A 15,917-nucleotide genomic window follows, 5' to 3' on the forward strand; every position below is an offset into this window, starting at 1 on the left:
TCATCTGACTTACGGCCGAGGCATGCCCAAGGCTATAAGAGCCCCTCTCTGCCAGAGGAGACCTCACCCAACTTTCTTCTTCTATACTCACATACATCTTCAGCGTATCAGTTTCATACACAATGACAACTACTCAATTCCCCGCACCTGGCGCCGCCAATGCCGTCAGCATCTCCCCCATTGGCTTCGGAGCTATGGGATTCCACGCCTTCTACCGTAGCGGCGCTCCCGAACAGGCAGAGTTTGAAGCGTTTATGAACGAGCTCCTCAAGGAGATTCCCAACCCTGTCCATATCGATACTGCCGCCATCTACGGTCTTTCCCCAGATGGACGAGAGAGCGAGACCGCCATTGGCAAGTGGCTCGCTAAGTCCGGTCAGCGCAAGAACGTCTTCCTAGCTACCAAGTTCGGGTTCGACAAGAACTTTGCACCAGCCGCAACCGCTAAGGACGCTCATGCCAGTCTCGCTAGGTCTCTTGAGCTCCTGCAGACCGACTACGTCGACCTGTTCTACATTCACCGACCGGACAGGGCGCTCGGAATTGAGGACACCATGAAGGGTCTCAAGGAGCTCAAGGAGTCTGGCAAGATTCGCCACATTGGTGTTTCTGAATTCAACCAGGACGAGCTTGTTCGTGCGCACAAGATTGTCCCCATTTCGGCTGTACAGATCGAGGTGAGCCCATGGACTCCCGAGCCCCTCTACAATGGTACGCTCGAGTGGTGCAAGAAGGAAGGAGTGGCCCTCGTGCCTTACTCGCCTTTGGGTAGAGGATTCCTCGCCGGCAAGTTCAAGAGCGAGGATGACATTGCCGACGATGACTTCAGGAAAGGCAACGAGCGCTTCCAGGGAGAGAACTTCAAGAAGAACCTCGAGCTCGTTGACGACATTAAGAAGATTGCCGCCAAGAGGTCCGCCACACCTGGACAGATTTGTCTCGCTTGGCTCCTCGCACAGGGGCCCAATGTCTTCCCTATTCCTGGTACGACCAAGGCGCAGAACATGAAGGAGAATGCGGCAGCATCGAAGATCAAGCTGACAAAGGAGGAGGAAGAGGAGATTACTGGAATCATCAAGAGCTTCAAGGCTTCCGGGGAACGATACCCAGAGATGATGCGAGCCGCTCTTGCCTTCTGAGCAAACCAAAAGGTGATTCACGTATGATCCGGGTCTGTCCCACTTAATGTAATGGAGATGATCACATAGCTTTATTTCGCGCATTGTATGTTGTGATCCAAGCACTGACCAATGAGTGTATGACCGATGTTGATTTGCCCCCACCTACTTCGCCCGCTGTTGGTATTTACAGTTTCCCCTTCTGTTCTGCCGCTACAGCCTCACCCCATAGATTTCGTAACACCATCATGAGTCCCTCTTTTCCCTTTCCAGCGTTGCTTCCATACCGATCGAAGCTGGTATCTTCCAACTTCTTCCCCGCCTTGGCCATGATAGAGCTGTTTGACTTGCTAGTGAGCTCGCAAGTAATCTTGGCCGTCTGTTTGAATACTGTCGATCGTGATTCAGCGCCGGAAGGAGAAGACGAGGGGGATGGGGTATAGGTGATGTACTCTTTGGCCAAGAGGTACTCTGATAGGGTCATATTTGTAGAGGTCATCTCCACTTTTGATTCGGCGGGGTCGATGACCATCACTTCCCGCACGTAGGTGTCTTCCGCCAAACTCAAGAGCTGGTGAAATGCAGACATGGACAAGCGGGGTGAGTTCACTTTTTGCAGAGATCGTCGTGATCACAAGGCTTTGTGATCTCACTCTCTCACACTCACCTTGACGACCCACCGCGGGGCTCCTTGTCTCACGCCCAGCACCCTTTCCAGTCGCAGCTTCCCAGATGCCTCATCGAATTGCTGGTCTATTGTGTCTACCGAGACGACGTGATCCGCACATGGATTCGGATACTTGTGCAGTACACCTGCAGATCATCAGATGCGACGAGAAGAGGAAGGAAAAGAGCGGGAGCAGGAAGATGTTCAGACTCTCGCATGCAGAGAAGATTGGCTCCTCCTTGTTCGCTTGCACGACACCTACCTAAGGCAGTCTCAACCCAGGGGTAGGGAAATGAGACCTCGTTTGTGAATATCCGGGGCATCTTGATCTGGTTTGGGCGCCTATCTGGAGAGAGTGTGCAACGACTGAGGTTGACTCAGGGCTGTATCGCGCCTTCAAGATGTGGGGTGGAGCCCTATCACGGACGACTGGGAATTCAGAAGCGCGAAGTGCTGTGGGGCTGCCGTGGCATGTGAGTCCTCTTCCTTCTGGTACAAGAGCGCTGCAAGGTCCGTCCGAGCGAGATGAGAGCAATTCAAGGACTTGAGCAGGGGTATACGAAGATGCAGGGTGTATATGGGAAGCAAGGGGTAAAGAAGGAGGATGGCTTCCATGACACGTTCTGGCGCATGGGCCTAGTTCCTGCGTCTCTTCTTCCTTCCAAGTGGTCCATGCGAGAAGGGCGCTTCCGATCACTCCCCACCTTCTGAAGACTTCGCCTCACCTCACCTCAGCTTGCTCTGGCCGCTCTGGTAGCATATACTGACCATCATGGTAGCAAAGTCGGACCACAAGACCAGTGTCCTCTTTTGCTGTCTGGGTGAGTCTTGCGTGGCACCGCTTGCCGTTGCAGTGAGACATAGCAGCCATGCTTCTCACGCACGTCCTGACATTGTGTCCTTCCCTCCTTTGCAGGCAACATTTGCCGCTCACCCATGGCAGAGGCAGTCTTCCATCATATTGTCACAGAATCAGGTCTCGGCGCTCACTTCGACAAGATCGACTCGTGCGGTACGGGAGCATATCATGTCGGGGAGGAGCCAGATGAAAGGTGCTAAAGATCCCCATATAGATCATCCTGTGCACAACAGTATTTGACCAGCTTTGACCCCTTGGGCTTATCTACCAGAACTGTAGCAGTGCTTTCCAAGAAGAAGATCGCATGCAATTCTCTGGCTAGAGCCGTGAGCAAGGACGACTTTCACAGGTTCGACTATATCTTTGGCATGTGAGTCTGAACAGCAAATGTTGAATGTATGAGGGCCTACGACGTGATGAGGTGCGGCAATTTGGCTCACGGCCCCCCTTTCATCTACCGGCTGCAGGGATACTAATAACGTGCGAAACCTCAAGAGTATGCAGCCGAAGGGAAGTAAAGCTCAGTAAGTCTTTCACTATGGCCGAGATGAGATAGGAGGTCCGCGCCAACTAATGGCTCTTGGGCCTCCTCTGCCTGCCTCTGCCTTTGTGCCAGGGTGTACATCTTCGGCGAATTGTGAGTACCAACGAACATCGCTTAAACACAAGGCCACTGCTGACGAGGCTCATCCATTTACCGTGACAATTCCGCTCTGAAGCGAAGATAAGAAAGCCATAAATGACCCGTACTATGGTATTGGCGGCAGCGGCTTCGAGTCGACGTATGAGCAATGCGTCAGGTGAGTCAGGCACAGACGTAAACAGAGAGCGGTGGTCTCAGTGACACTCTTGCTGAGCAGCCCTGTCTGTTTGCCGCTCTACCCTTTGTGCGTCGAGTCGAGTAGATACTCAAAGGTGAGTCCTCCGCAAAGAGAGCGAGGGGCCAGCCTAGTGCCAGCGGCAGGCCACTCATCAGCCCTTCCACTGACGCACAAATCCTCGCACCGTCTCCACCAGGCATTTCTGCAGCACCTTGGCCATGACGGCGCCAAAAGTCTACTGTGATGGCACAGAGAGGCCACACCAAGCGGAGGCTTGACCGGCAATTTCGGGTCAAATTGCGCCCCGCACACGGGCCCTTTGTCCGGAGCCACCCTCTGCCGTAGCGCTCGGATCCATAGAAATTGCGCCTTGTCCTACGCAACGCAGCAGTGACTTGAAGCGGGAAAGTGGTACACAAGCAACAAATGGATCCGCACCACAAACGCCACCGCCCATGAATGCGGGAAGCTGACGCAGCCAGAGGGCCAACAAGAGGATATTCTCGCTCCACCCGGCCATGTCAATCCCAATCCCATCGCAGGGGCCCCAGTGGCACATGCAGCGGTGCTAATGCCCTTCGCCTCTGGCAAGTCTCAGCCGGACTTCGTGCTACACACTTCACTGTCTGATCCTCGAGCGCGTAAGGCGTCTTCGCGGCCTCTACAATGGCATATTCTAGACTGTCGAAGTGCTCTGCCTGTGTCCGTCACGTTCACTTTTGTTTGTGAAAGAAGATGCCAGCTGAGTCGATCACGGGCAAGGCTATATAGTCTACAGGTCTCACTGGGTCTCATTCCCTCGACTAAACCTTACTTGATCTATTCCATACTCCTCTTCACCTCTTCTCACCTCCCAGTCTACAAAACACCCTTTCGCATCAACCACACGCCCTACACCCAGGGGCAGCACGCACAAGAGTCGGCTATCAGAGTCTTGCATGTACCAGCCCTCCGCACGGTTCAACGCGGCAGTCAGCGCTTCAAGACCCTCTGGAGATAATTCGCAAGCCCCAGCCGATAACCACTTCGCCTTGGGTCAGCATTTCAACAAGGACGCTCAAGAGAATCTCCTAGCAGAGAGCGAAATCAACGAGCTCAGCTCGGACTCCACACCCCAAACCGGAGACAACACAGCCAGTGAGTCCCGTCCCCGGACCTCGGCCGAGTCGCAGTCGGTTGATCTGAGCCAGGCAACATGGGTCTGCTCGAAGAGGACGATGGTCTCATTGATGACTCTTCGTGTGCACTTCTCGACTACGATGACTTCCCGTCGCCACCCGTGGCCTCTGCGCCTCTGGTTGGCGGCCGGTCATCGTCTCGTCACTCCGACGCCACCGCTGTCTCCCCAAGCTCTTCACCGCCTGAGGTAGTCATTGTGCACGGAGGAAGCTACTCGAAACCTCAAGCTCCAATTGTACCCAAGAGAGGTGACTCACGTCCTCCTTCATCTCAACCAGCCAAAATGTCCAACGAAGCATCGCAATTTGGCATCCACAATGCGTGAGTTCGCTTCGACACCCTGCGTGTCCACTCTCAGCCTCTGACGACTCTACCTATTGCAAATCTTTCCAACCCCCTCCAGTGCATCATCGGAAGATGTTTTCCGTACATCCTCTCATGTGTTGGAGGATGACTACGATTACAACAGCACCGATGAAGAGGAGCAAGTGCTCGCTACTGGCCACGACCACGAACAGCAGCTGGCTCAAGCCACTTCGCCTGTCAGCCTCCGTCGACGTTCCACTGAGCGTGCCCCACCTCGCGGTGTCGCCGAGTCTCACCTGCCTCCCACGCCCCCGCACTCGACCCAGGACAGTGTCTTGAACACGCGAAAGGCAAATGCTACCAGGTCCTCGACTACTTCAAGCGCCGCCGCAGGTTCCCCATTGCGTCAAAGGGCCGGTACCGGAGAAGACAAGAACAAGTACTTCCCTGCTGCAGCTCTCTCCTCCGACATCTACAAGACAAGTGAGAAGCGAAACGACAATTCTGCTCGAACACCTACAGTCCTGGTCGTGGACAGGAAGAGGTCAGTGGCGACTGACCACCAGAGCGACAAGGCAAGTAACAAGGTCGAGGTTGATATGCAGTGGTCTGTACAGAAGCTTCTCAACGAGGACGTATTCACGAAGGTCGTCAATGACCCTCAAGGACGACATCAATTCCGCACTTTCCTCGAGAAGGAGGGTACCGAGGGTCTTCTGGACTTCTACTGCGACATGACTGGCTTCGAATCTCAGTACGAGGGCAGGAAGCAGATCACCGAGGCGATGTTCGCGTCTTATGCCTCGGACGATGCGGATGTCAGGGTTGATCTGCCCAATGACATGCATGAGGATCTCTACACCACACTCAGGCAAAGCCTTGAGATCAAGGCGGCCTTCTCACCCATGCTAGAGCATGTTCGTGTAGGTCTGTACAAAGACCAGTTCCAGCGCTTCATCAAGTCAATGCTGATTGATCAGTACCGAGAGAAGCTGGGCAACCTTGAGTCATCTGAGAATTACTCTGGTCTCTCCGACTGCTTCTGTCTCACCAACCCCCGTGCCGGTACTGAGAACCCCATTGTACTGGCCTCGGAGGGATTCCTCGCCGTCACTGGCTACACTCGTCAGGAAGTCCTAGGCCGCAACTGTCGTTTCTTGCAAGGTCCTGCCACTTCCCCCGACGCCATCGACCGTATCCGCGATGCTCTCAACGGAGGCAAAGGTTGCATGGAGCTCATGCTCAACTATCAAAAGGACGGCACTCCCTTCTTCTGTCTCCTGTCTATCATCCCTCTTCGTGATGCTCGTGGTCAACTGGCCTACTTCATTGGAGGTCAGTGCAACGTCAGCGAGACCCTCGCTTCGGGTAAGACTCTCGAGTATCTCATGGGCAAAAACTCCGAGCATACCGCCAAGGTCCACACGCACGCTGCCAGTGGTACGGAGCTGTCCCCAACTCTGGCGCGATACTTTGCAGGTCACCACCTCAAGACTGGCGGTCCCACCTTCAACGACAACCGCTCCGTTGGCAGCAGTACTCGTGACAGTGACTGGAGTCGCTCAAACAAGACCGGTCGCAAAGCTGCAGGATCTTACGACCCTTCCAAGTTGCGTGGACCTTGTGGTGCGCCCTTGCTCGCTGGAGCCCTCGCTGATGGTTCTGCCTCTGCCAACAATGGTCTCCTGGCCCGGATCACCGGTCGCTCCTCCAATGGCAAGTCTGGTCAGGATATTCCAGACCTCAGGCCCACGCCATCACCAACCTCCTCTTCTGCTCCCGCCCCACGTCAACTCACTGGACAGCGACTATTGGGTGCAGAGGACTTGCTCCGACAGGCTCCCGCCTCTACGCTCAAGGATCAGCTTTGGCTCTTCACCAACCTCTATTCGCGTATCATCATCTTCAAGCGTCACAAGCGTGAAGTCATCTTTGTTACTGCTCCCCTCTTGGAGGCTCTTGGCCTACCTTGTGCAACAGATGCCGATAGGTACGATTCGGGTTTACTACACTGCGATGTCCTCTCTTTACTGCAGGGTGCTACAAAGAATGAGACGAGGGTATTGCGACAGGCAGTTCAGGACGCCATTCATTCTGGAAAACCAATTAGTGTCATGACTGGATTGAGAAGACGACCGGCCAAGACTGGAGTCAGCAAGTTGCTGGCTGAATCTTCGGTCGAGGCAGCTTCGGATAGGGTTATCAAGTATACCGCACTCCACGTCACGCCCCTATACGACCGAGACGATGCCACTTTCGCTTTTGTCGCCGTCCTCGGGTAAAAGTTCACCCCTCAAGTCGAACCCCCTTTGTGCCCATTCGTGTCGCTTGCTTTTGACTCTGCTGAGAACATGGCTTTTCTCCCTCTTCCTTTCTTTTCTTCTACTTGCTTCCTAAGCCTTCTGCTCCATCTGCATGTCGTCTGTCACTCTCCTCTCCCTTGCTCTTCTCACCGAGAAATCTTAAACCTTTTGCAAGAAAGCATTACCACCTCAGAGTGTGTGACAGCATCAGCATCCTGAGCGGTACGACGAGCAAAGGATGGAGGCATTGGTTCACGACGTAAGAGGATATGTTGACATTCGCAATTGACAGAGAGAGAGAAAAGACAGAGGAGAGGAGGGAGGGGCCCATTTTGGTCTCAAAGTCGCCCGTCTGTGTAAAAGATTCGTAAAAGGAATACAATCGCTGCCTTGTTCGTCACCATCCCACCGCTCCAGACGTCCAGGGTAGGTCTGCAACTGCTGCCCGACCAGGGCCTGCTCGACCGCCCCTCGTCTAAAGCTTTTGACCTTCCCCATTAGCAAGCAAGACGTCTAATTTCTCAACGAGAATCCCTTCTTCTTGGCGCTAGCGCTGTTGTAATTCGCCTTTTCAGGCGTGAGGGGTCTTCCGCTCTCCAATCTCCTCTTCTTCTCCTCTAGCTCCAGCCTCTGCTTCTCCAGAGCCTCCCTCATCTCCTTGTGACGGGCGTAGAGTTCCTCTTCAGACTGCTTGAGCTTCGTTTCCTTTTCGGCCACCTTTTGCTGGAAGACGAGCTTCATCTCGTTCTCCATCTTGGCCAGTTTGGCGTCGTGCAGAGCTCGCTCTTCTGCCATCTTGGCCGCGGGGCTGTGGAAAAGAAAAGGGCAATCAGAGTGAGCTTGAACATTCTCTCCTCTGAGAGAGCTCGCTCTTACCCCTACTCACTTGACCTCCTTGAAGACAGAGTAGTCTTGAGTCACGCCCATAGCCGTGAGCTTGTCACTCCTGTACTTCTCGTAGAGCACATTGTGAGTGTGTTCCCTCAGCTCCTCCATGTGGGATCGAATGAGCATCTGCCTCAGCTTCACAAAGTCGCAGTGGTCCTCGTTGTCGACCTCGACGAGACCCCAGGGGTATGCGCGACCTCGCACGCGTCTGCCATCGGGAGTGTCGATCTCCGTATCAGCGCCAATGATAGCAAAGGGGATCTTTTGCTGTAGAGGAAGGGAGTGTAGAGGCGTGTTTAGCTGACGCTCTTAGCTCAAGGACGGCGCCTCGACACATCACTCACTGCAATTTCCTCATTTTCGGCCAATGTCTCCTCGTCTTCATTGTCGTACACTGGCGCACGGAAGATCTCAATCTGGTGATGAGCAATGTCGGAGAGGATGCGTTGCTTGAAGAGAGCAATCTCCTCATCGGTCATAGTATCAGACTTGGCGATGACAGGGATGAGGTTGACCTTCTGGTGAAGCCGGCGCATGAACTCAATGTCGATCTGGCGAAGACTGGTCGAGAGCGAGGAAAGAAAAGGAAGAGAGGCCGGTGAGCTCAACAGGGATGCAACCTTTACCTGCTGTCGTCAACTCACGCATGGCCGGTGGGTTGGATGAAGTAGATGCAAGCGTGGACTCGGTTGTCGGTCAGCCTTGCACGGTTGACCCTATTTTCCTGTTCCAGGTAGGCATCAAAGCGAGCTTCGATGTTCTCAACGATGGGCTGCCAGCTGATCAATGGAACAGTTGGCATAGTTGCAGAGAGGTATCAGCGTGAGATCTTGCTGCGCCAACCCCTTGCAATCCAGCTAAGATGCTCACCTCTGGAAATTGTTGATGAAGTCACCGTAACCGGGGGTATCCACAACGGTCAATCGCAGACGAACTCCGTTTTCCTCAATGTCTGCGCATCAGGTCCACAATTGGGGCGAATAGTTCAGCGGTTGAGCTCATTTGTACTGCTTCACCCCTCGTCTCCTCGACTGCCTCGTCTCACGCACCAGCGCTCATGCTCTCAATGGCAACCGTCTGCGGCCTCTCCTCTTCAGGGGCTGGGACCTCCTTCTTTGGATACATTCGGTGGTTGAAGAGGGTGTTGATCAATGTAGACTTGCCGAGACCGGATTCACCTGGCGTGAGAGCAAACGAGGAAGAGGGTGACAAAGAGGGGGAGGAGGGTCAGACTCGAAGCTGCTCAGAGTGACCTCGCCTTGCCTCAGCTCGTGTCGCTAGAGGGCTGAAGCCGAGTAGTGACTGCCTCTATAGCTTGGGCACCCTGCATGTCCTGTTTCTGTTACTCACCTACGACCATGGCAGTGAATTGGAACCCCTTCTTGACAGACCTTCGGTGATACTGATTGGGCACATTGGAGAAACCAACGAAGCCTCCGAGTTTCTTTCGGCCATTGGCGGCCGGATTTGGCTGCGAGTAGCCATTAGCAACGGTAGTCATGGTGACGAGGGCGCGAGTGAGGAGCTACAAGCCAGGTAGCTGGCGTGGTGGGTAGGAGCAACGAGTGGGTTGGTGGGTGGGTGCACCGTTTAAGGGGGAATATCTGAAGTGATTGTTCTTCGGCAGCAAGCGTCGAAGGAATCTATCTCCGAGGTGATGGCGTAGGGAGTGATCGCTGCGGCTGAAGGAGTATGACAGCGGGCGACGAGGGGGAGGCTGGAGGGGCGTATGAAGAGGGTTCGATGGTAGGACGAGGCAGCAGCAACTGGCGAGGAAGTGTGACGCCTGGATCAGCGCCTGATGGAACAAGGCACACACACACAAGCACACGCCCCCCCGCCACTTCACACTCCGACAGTGCTGGCCCCTCTCCCACTCTCTCGCGCCAGGCACACCCCACGCCGGAACGGAAGCAGAGACTCAGACGGGCGGACGCACCACATTTCCTCGACGACGAGCCACCTTCCTTCCGCCTGTCGCTCACAGATACTTCTTGCTCTACTTTTGCGTAACGTCTACCTCCCTTCTTCGCCCGTTCCCCTTGGCCTCTCATTCTCGCCCCACGATGAAGCTCACACCAGAGCTCATCACGGCCACGGGCTCTTACCTCAATCCTCTGCAGGATCGAGAGATGTCCCTGCGCGGGCACAAGATCCCCACCATTGAGAACCTCGGCGTGACAAGGGACCAGCTCGACACTCTTGACCTCACAGACAACGACCTCATCACCCTCGGCAACTTCCCCCATCTGGATCGACTCGCGCACTTACTACTCAGCAATAACCTCATCTCCAGGATTGAACCCCGCTTGGCCTTCTCCCTGCCCAGACTTACGACGCTCACACTTGCAAATAACCAGATTGCTAGCTTTGCACAGCTTGCCCCGCTTGCCAGGTTCCCTCAGTTGGAGTACCTCACGCTGATAGGGAATCCAATCGCGAGGGAAAAGTACTATAGGGAGTGGGTTGTGTGGAAGGTCAAGACGGTGAGGGTGTTGGACTTTAAGAGGGTCAAGGACAAGGTGGGTCGCAGAGAGGAGCAGCATAGAAGGCCGAAAGCTTTAGCTCAATTGAGCCGGGTTCCATTGGACGGAATGACTGACAATTGCTATGTCTCACTGTCTACCTCAGGAGCGCTCTGTAGCCAAATCGCTCATGGAGACATCAGACGGCCGGCCCTCTACGCTTGCTCATTCACTATCCGCTCCCAAGGGCGGAGAGGCAGAGGGAGCCGTTCCGCAACAACGGACAGCAGCAGAGGCAATTGCAATGAATGGTGCAGCGGGTAGATTGATGACAAAGGAGGAGAGGAAGAGGCTGGAAGAGGCAATCGATAAGAGCGAGAGTTTAGAAGGTGAGAAGCGAGACTTGCTCCGCGGAGAGAAGCTGTTACCGACAAGCTCACGATGTTCCTCGATCTTGTTTCCATCTGACAGAAATTCGAAGGCTGGAGGAACGGCTGCGTTTGGGCTACGCCATCGAGGATTCATCGTCGACAGCGAACAAAAAGGGCAAAAAGTAGAGACACGTCGTAGTCATCCAATTTGTGTCCGGCCTCCCTCGCCTTGGGACTGGAGCGAGCGTATAACAATTGTACAGTATTAGCAGACAGGGAGAGCTCGTGTGAACAGGGTCGTCATTGAGAGTCTCAGATTGGAAGAGCAGCAGAGGGCGATTCATCGACAGGCTGGAGCAATGAGTATGCTGCAGTCCTCTACGCAGGTCCGGACCTCTGCATCGAGCCACTGCCACTCTTCCCTCTGTCGAAAATCCTGAATCATCGTTGCAACCCGTGGGTAGACGAACGACTCGAGGTCAGGATGGAGATTTGCCTATGAGGAAGGCGTAGAGCGGGCATTGCAGCAGCGAAACAAGACGGTGAGGTGAGCTGGCGTGGCCACCAATGGAATGCTCGTCTTGAGCTGTGCATCTCCTGTGGTCATACTCACCGGACATGCCCTGGAGGAGGGATCGAGCCACCGCTGTACCATCTGCCAGAATTGCAGCCAATCCCATCCGGCATCGGAGCGGGAGACTTGCTGAATGAGACGCCAGTACTCGACTTGCCAGGGGAGGGGAGGCCTTTGCTCCTTTCTTTCTTCCTCCTCCTCCTCCTCCTCCTCATTCGAAGTTGCTCCCGATCTCCCCTTCTGATCAGTCTCCCACTGCTTCTCACCCTCCAATAGCATCTCCCTCACATCCTGCAGCGCGCCCTGCACCTCTCCCATTTCCTCCTTGATACTCTCATACATCCTCGGCAAATTCACCGCATTACACCAATTGTGATTGAGCGAAATCGTATCCTCGAGATTCTCCACGGTGTGAAACACGTCCGAAGGGACAAAGATCGTCTCTCCCTCCTCCTGAAGCACGACAGTACTGCTCTCCGGCTCCTCTAGACTGGCCCGCTCTGCAGCGCTCAGAGGAGCTAGGCCACGACCTTGTTCGAGGAGTCGGCGGAGGAGCGGGGAGAGTTGCGGAGAGTAAAGGACCCAGCGCTTGCGACCTACGAGGTTAGTGGACCAGGAGTAGGAGGTGTACACGTCCCTGTGTAGGCCGGTAGTGGTGCCTCGAAGTCCGGCGTAGCAGAAGCGGAAGTCGTCTGGAATGGCCGCGGAGACGGCGGCGGCGGCGGCTTCCTCGCTGCTCTGCTGAGGGAGGAAGGACTCGTTGTTCATCCAGTCGTCGAGGAAGAGATCGGGCGTGGTGTACGGGAGGACGGGATTATCTATCTGCTCCCTGCTGTGGCGTAGCTTCTCCTGTCGCACAAGGTGCCAATCCTTGATGTAGATCAGCGGCGCAGGGGGAGTGGTGTCTTGCTCCTCCCCCGTCGCTTGCTCACGCAATCTACATGCCTCGTGCAGACGACCCACTGCCTCGGAGAGCGTCATCTCCTCTCTTTCAGAAGGTCCACTCTCATACTGACTGGTCCCAGCAATCGAATCTCTTGACTCTCCCGCCGTTGTGACCACTGGAACAATGTGATCTCCATATTGCTGCTTGAGCAAGTCAAATGCTGGATGTAAAGAGGAAGATGAAGTATCGGTATTACTCTTGCCAATTGTGTGAGAGGATGTCTTGGCCCAGTGCTGAGCAGGCCAGTCGCTTATCAGATCGGGTGGGAGAATGCAAGGCTTGTTGGGTAGTAGGAAGTCCCGCTGTGCGGGTCCGACAGAGGCAGAGAGAGAGAGAGTGGAGGTGGTGTCAGGGACCCAGATCCTACTCTCTAAGCACAAGTGGACTGCGACTCACCAGGAACTCTTGGTAGCTGGGAGCATGTTGCAGTCGCTCGACGACAAAAGGCTCAGGAAGCAGCCCAGCCTTGCCCTCCTTGTCCTCCTTGCTTGCCGGTGACGGGAGGTGTGCCATGCATGTGGCCGTACGAAGGCAGCGTGGCCTGTGAGCCTCTTGCAGCCAAAGAAAGCGGAAAGGGAGACTTTTTCGAAAAATCAAATCTTCCCGATTCAGCCACCTCTACCCTTTGCACTTCCACCACTTGCCACTGTTCCCTCCTTATTCCATTCCACTAAGCTCGGTAGCTCATTGGCCTTCCTCAATCACCATGGCCAAACCTGCCAAGAAGGGCTCTGCCGGCTCCTCCTCACGGCAGCACGCGCCCAGCGTATCCGACCCCCGCTTCAATCGTCTGCAGACGGACCCCCGTTTCCTCCGCCCCCAAAAGGAAGCCTCAAAGGTACTCGTCGACGACCGATTCCGCGGACTCCTCGATGGCAAGGATTTTGGTATCAATCAGGATGGAAAGAAAGGGAGAAATATTGATAGATTTGGAAGGAAGAAGGGAAAGGGGAGTAAGGAAGAGGAGGAGATGAAGAGGCTTTACAGGCTTGAGGAGAAGCGGAGCGCTCAAGACGCCGAGGAGAGTGGAGAGGAGGATGAGGAAGACGACGAGGAAGAGGAAGAATCCGAGGGCGATGAAGGATTCGTGGACTATGCTAGAGGAGCAGCAGACCTCGAATCTTCCAGCGACGAGGATTCCTCCGAGGACGATGAAGACGAAGACGAGTCGAGCGAAGAGGAAGACGATGTTGCCATTGGCTCCTCGAATCTGCTGCGAAAGGAGCGCAGAAGGCAAAGAGCTCGAGGCTCATCGGCTTCCGACAGCGATTCAGAACAGGATGAAGACGATGAAAGCGTCTCTTCCGTCGATCCCAAGATTCTCGCTCAATTGGACGCCGAAGCAGCGGCAGCTATTCGCCAAGGCGAGGCAGAAGGCTCTTCGGACGAAGAAGGGGCCGCTGCTTCATCCAGCAAAGCATCCAAGAGGGAGCGCCGCAAGAAGAGGGAGGAGAAGGTGCCGCTCGGAGGGGAGACCCGCCGGCTGGCCATTGTCAATCTCGATTGGGATCACGTGAGGTCCCTCGATCTCTACAAGATCTTCTCTTCCTTGGTCTCGCCCCTTGCCACACGCCTCCCAGGTACGACAAGTGCCTTGGATGCTGAAGACGGTAGCGGCAAGTTGAGGCGCAACCAGGCTTCAATCCAAGTCAGGGGCACTGTGGAGCAAGTGCGAGTATACCCTTCTGAGTTTGGTCAGGAGAGGATGAAGAAGGAGGACATCGAGGGTCCTCCAAAGGACATCTTCAAGAGCGGACAAGATGCTGCAGAGTCGTCTAGCAAGTCAAAAAAGAAACGCAGCAGCAAGGGCAAAGGCAAGAGACGCGACGCAGATGAGGACAGTGACGACAGCGATGTGGTGTTCGAGGTCGATGATGGAGGAGAATTCGACGAGGAGGCTCTTCGCAAGTACCAGCTGGACCGACTGCGATACTACTATGCCGTCGCCACATTCGACTCAGCTGCTGCCGCTCGTCACGTCTACGACGAGGTAGATGGAACCGAGATGGAGCGGACGGCCAACGTCTTCGACTTGCGCTTCGTACCCGATGGTATGGAATTCCCGAGTCATCCGATCAGCGAAGGCGATGATGGCTGGAGGGACGAGGCTAAGCCTGGCATCGACGACAATGTCACTTACAAGGGTGTAGATTGGGCAACGGATGCGCTGCGTCACTCCAAAGTCAGGCTGACCTGGGATGCTCCGGATCCTGAGAGGCAGAAAATCATCAGACGGGCCATGACCAAGGATGACCTGAGAGACGATGACTTCAAGGCATACCTCGCCTCTGACACTGAAGATGACGACGATGAAGATGCGGCTGCACAAGGCAATGGCAAAGCAGCAGCAGGGCGAGATCGCTTCCGAGCTCTGCTCGGCATGGACGATGGTGCTGGCGCGACTGCCTTTTCAAAGAAGAAGCACGCCTCTGCTTTTCAGGATGGACGCGGATCAGACGATGAGGGGGCCGCTCAAGGAGACATGGAGATTACCTTCCTCCCGGGTCTATCGGAAGCTGCTGCTCGCAAGGCCAAGGGCAATGTCAATAAGGAGGATGGCGAGGAGACTACGCTGGAGAAGTATCTCAGGAAGCAGAGGGAGAAGAAGGAGAGGAGAAAGGCAGCCCGGGAAGGCGAAGGAGAGGAGGAAGAAGAAGCTACTCTCAGCAAGCCCAAGGAGAGCGATCTGGGCTTCGATGACCCCTTCTTTGCCAGTGGCGGCGAGGAGGAGGACGTGGATCTGGACGAAGCTCTTGCGCAAGAGAACAGAAAATCCTCTTCTAAAGCAGACAAGAAGAAGCCATCGAAGAAGTCAAAGGAGGCCAGGGATGACACCACGGCAAGGGCCGATGAGCTTGCCTTGCTCGTCGACTCGGAAGAGGCTGATGGTGGTCGCAACCACTTCGACATGAAAGACATTCTCAAGTCCGAGTCCAAGTCGGGCAAGAAGCTGAACAGATGGGAGCGCAAGAAGGCCAAGAAGGCTGGCCTCGATGCAGTCGCCGGATCAGGCCCTGCTGCTGCTGCTCGAGTGGGTGCAGCTCAAGATGGGTTCAAGCTGGACGTGAATGACGCTCGATTCGGCGATTTGATGTCGAATCATGAGTACGCTCTCGATCCTACACACCCGAGCTTCATGAAGACGGACAATATGAAGAAGCTCATGGAGGAGAGAAGAAAGCGCTCTGCCCGTGAGGGGGGTGAAGACGGAGAGGCGCAACTTGGAGGAGGTGGAGGAGGCAAGAAGAGAAAAGGCAATGAATCCCAGGGAGGAGGAGGAGATGCTTCTGAGCTGCTGCGCAACCTGAAAAAGAGGCAGAATGGTCAGATGGGCAAAGCCAAAAAGGGCACCAAGTAGAGTTGCCCTGATGTGTGACTCACCATAATCTCAAATGTACTTGTGCCATTCTATTTGCGGAT

General features: G+C 54.9%; 8 protein-coding genes across 8 annotated transcripts; 5 read left to right on the forward strand and 3 right to left on the reverse strand.

Moving 5' to 3' along the window:
• The first annotated feature begins 15 nt into the window (after positions 1–15).
• BCV69DRAFT_285096 (aldo-keto reductase) lies at positions 16–1,245 on the forward strand. The gene has a single exon (XM_025493274.1). It carries the CDS (start codon positions 123–125, stop codon positions 1,137–1,139), a length of 1,017 nt encoding a protein of 338 aa, XP_025345629.1. The 5' UTR covers positions 16–122; the 3' UTR covers positions 1,140–1,245.
• A 17-nt stretch (positions 1,246–1,262) lies between these two features.
• Positions 1,263–2,388, reverse strand: BCV69DRAFT_285097 (MSF1-domain-containing protein). Its single transcript, XM_025493275.1, has 3 exons — positions 2,048–2,388; positions 1,786–1,931; positions 1,263–1,689 (listed from the first exon to the last, which is right to left on the reverse strand). Exons 1-3 carry the CDS (start codon positions 2,106–2,108, stop codon positions 1,306–1,308), a joined length of 591 nt encoding a protein of 196 aa, XP_025345630.1. The 5' UTR covers positions 2,109–2,388; the 3' UTR covers positions 1,263–1,305.
• Positions 2,389–2,557: 169 nt separating this feature from the next.
• Positions 2,558–3,448, forward strand: BCV69DRAFT_288464 (putative LTP1-protein-tyrosine-phosphatase; the record flags this gene model as incomplete). The annotated part of the gene is made up of 6 exons (XM_025493625.1): positions 2,558–2,606; positions 2,702–2,837; positions 2,916–3,014; positions 3,112–3,168; positions 3,261–3,281; positions 3,364–3,448. 6 exons carry the CDS (start codon positions 2,558–2,560, stop codon positions 3,446–3,448), a joined length of 447 nt encoding a protein of 148 aa, XP_025345631.1.
• A 2,467-nt stretch (positions 3,449–5,915) lies between these two features.
• BCV69DRAFT_252862 (hypothetical protein) lies at positions 5,916–6,299 on the forward strand (the record flags this gene model as incomplete). Its single annotated transcript, XM_025490489.1, has 1 exon — positions 5,916–6,299. A coding segment is annotated over one exon (384 nt), but the record flags the coding sequence as incomplete, so codon positions are not given.
• Positions 6,300–7,306: 1,007 nt separating this feature from the next.
• BCV69DRAFT_285099 (putative cell division control protein CDC3) lies at positions 7,307–9,854 on the reverse strand. Its single transcript, XM_025493276.1, has 7 exons — positions 9,492–9,854; positions 9,191–9,319; positions 9,012–9,093; positions 8,786–8,920; positions 8,486–8,702; positions 8,140–8,408; positions 7,307–8,061 (listed from the first exon to the last, which is right to left on the reverse strand). The coding sequence occupies exons 1-7, from the start codon at positions 9,640–9,642 to the stop codon at positions 7,767–7,769; spliced, it is 1,278 nt and encodes a 425-aa protein (XP_025345633.1). The 5' UTR covers positions 9,643–9,854; the 3' UTR covers positions 7,307–7,766.
• A 301-nt stretch (positions 9,855–10,155) lies between these two features.
• BCV69DRAFT_273855 (L domain-like protein) lies at positions 10,156–11,163 on the forward strand (the record flags this gene model as incomplete). The annotated part of the gene is made up of 3 exons (XM_025491021.1): positions 10,156–10,663; positions 10,773–10,995; positions 11,078–11,163. The coding sequence occupies exons 1-3, from the start codon at positions 10,208–10,210 to the stop codon at positions 11,161–11,163; spliced, it is 765 nt and encodes a 254-aa protein (XP_025345634.1). The 5' UTR covers positions 10,156–10,207.
• A 154-nt stretch (positions 11,164–11,317) lies between these two features.
• On the reverse strand, positions 11,318–12,790 carry BCV69DRAFT_252718 (Clavaminate synthase-like protein; the record flags this gene model as incomplete). The annotated part of the gene is made up of 3 exons (XM_025490485.1): positions 11,318–11,449; positions 11,591–11,723; positions 11,808–12,790. Coding segments are annotated over 3 exons (1,248 nt in total), but the record flags the coding sequence as incomplete, so codon positions are not given.
• Positions 12,791–13,108: 318 nt separating this feature from the next.
• Positions 13,109–15,902, forward strand: BCV69DRAFT_285102 (hypothetical protein). Its single transcript, XM_025493277.1, has one exon. The coding sequence runs from the start codon at positions 13,204–13,206 to the stop codon at positions 15,853–15,855; it is 2,652 nt and encodes an 883-aa protein (XP_025345636.1). The 5' UTR covers positions 13,109–13,203; the 3' UTR covers positions 15,856–15,902.
• The last annotated feature ends 15 nt before the right edge of the window (positions 15,903–15,917 follow it).

This window comes from Pseudomicrostroma glucosiphilum (assembly GCF_003144135.1).
Source record: "Pseudomicrostroma glucosiphilum strain MCA 4718 unplaced genomic scaffold BCV69scaffold_16, whole genome shotgun sequence".
Taxonomy (NCBI): domain Eukaryota; kingdom Fungi; phylum Basidiomycota; class Exobasidiomycetes; order Microstromatales; family Microstromataceae; genus Microstroma; species Microstroma glucosiphilum.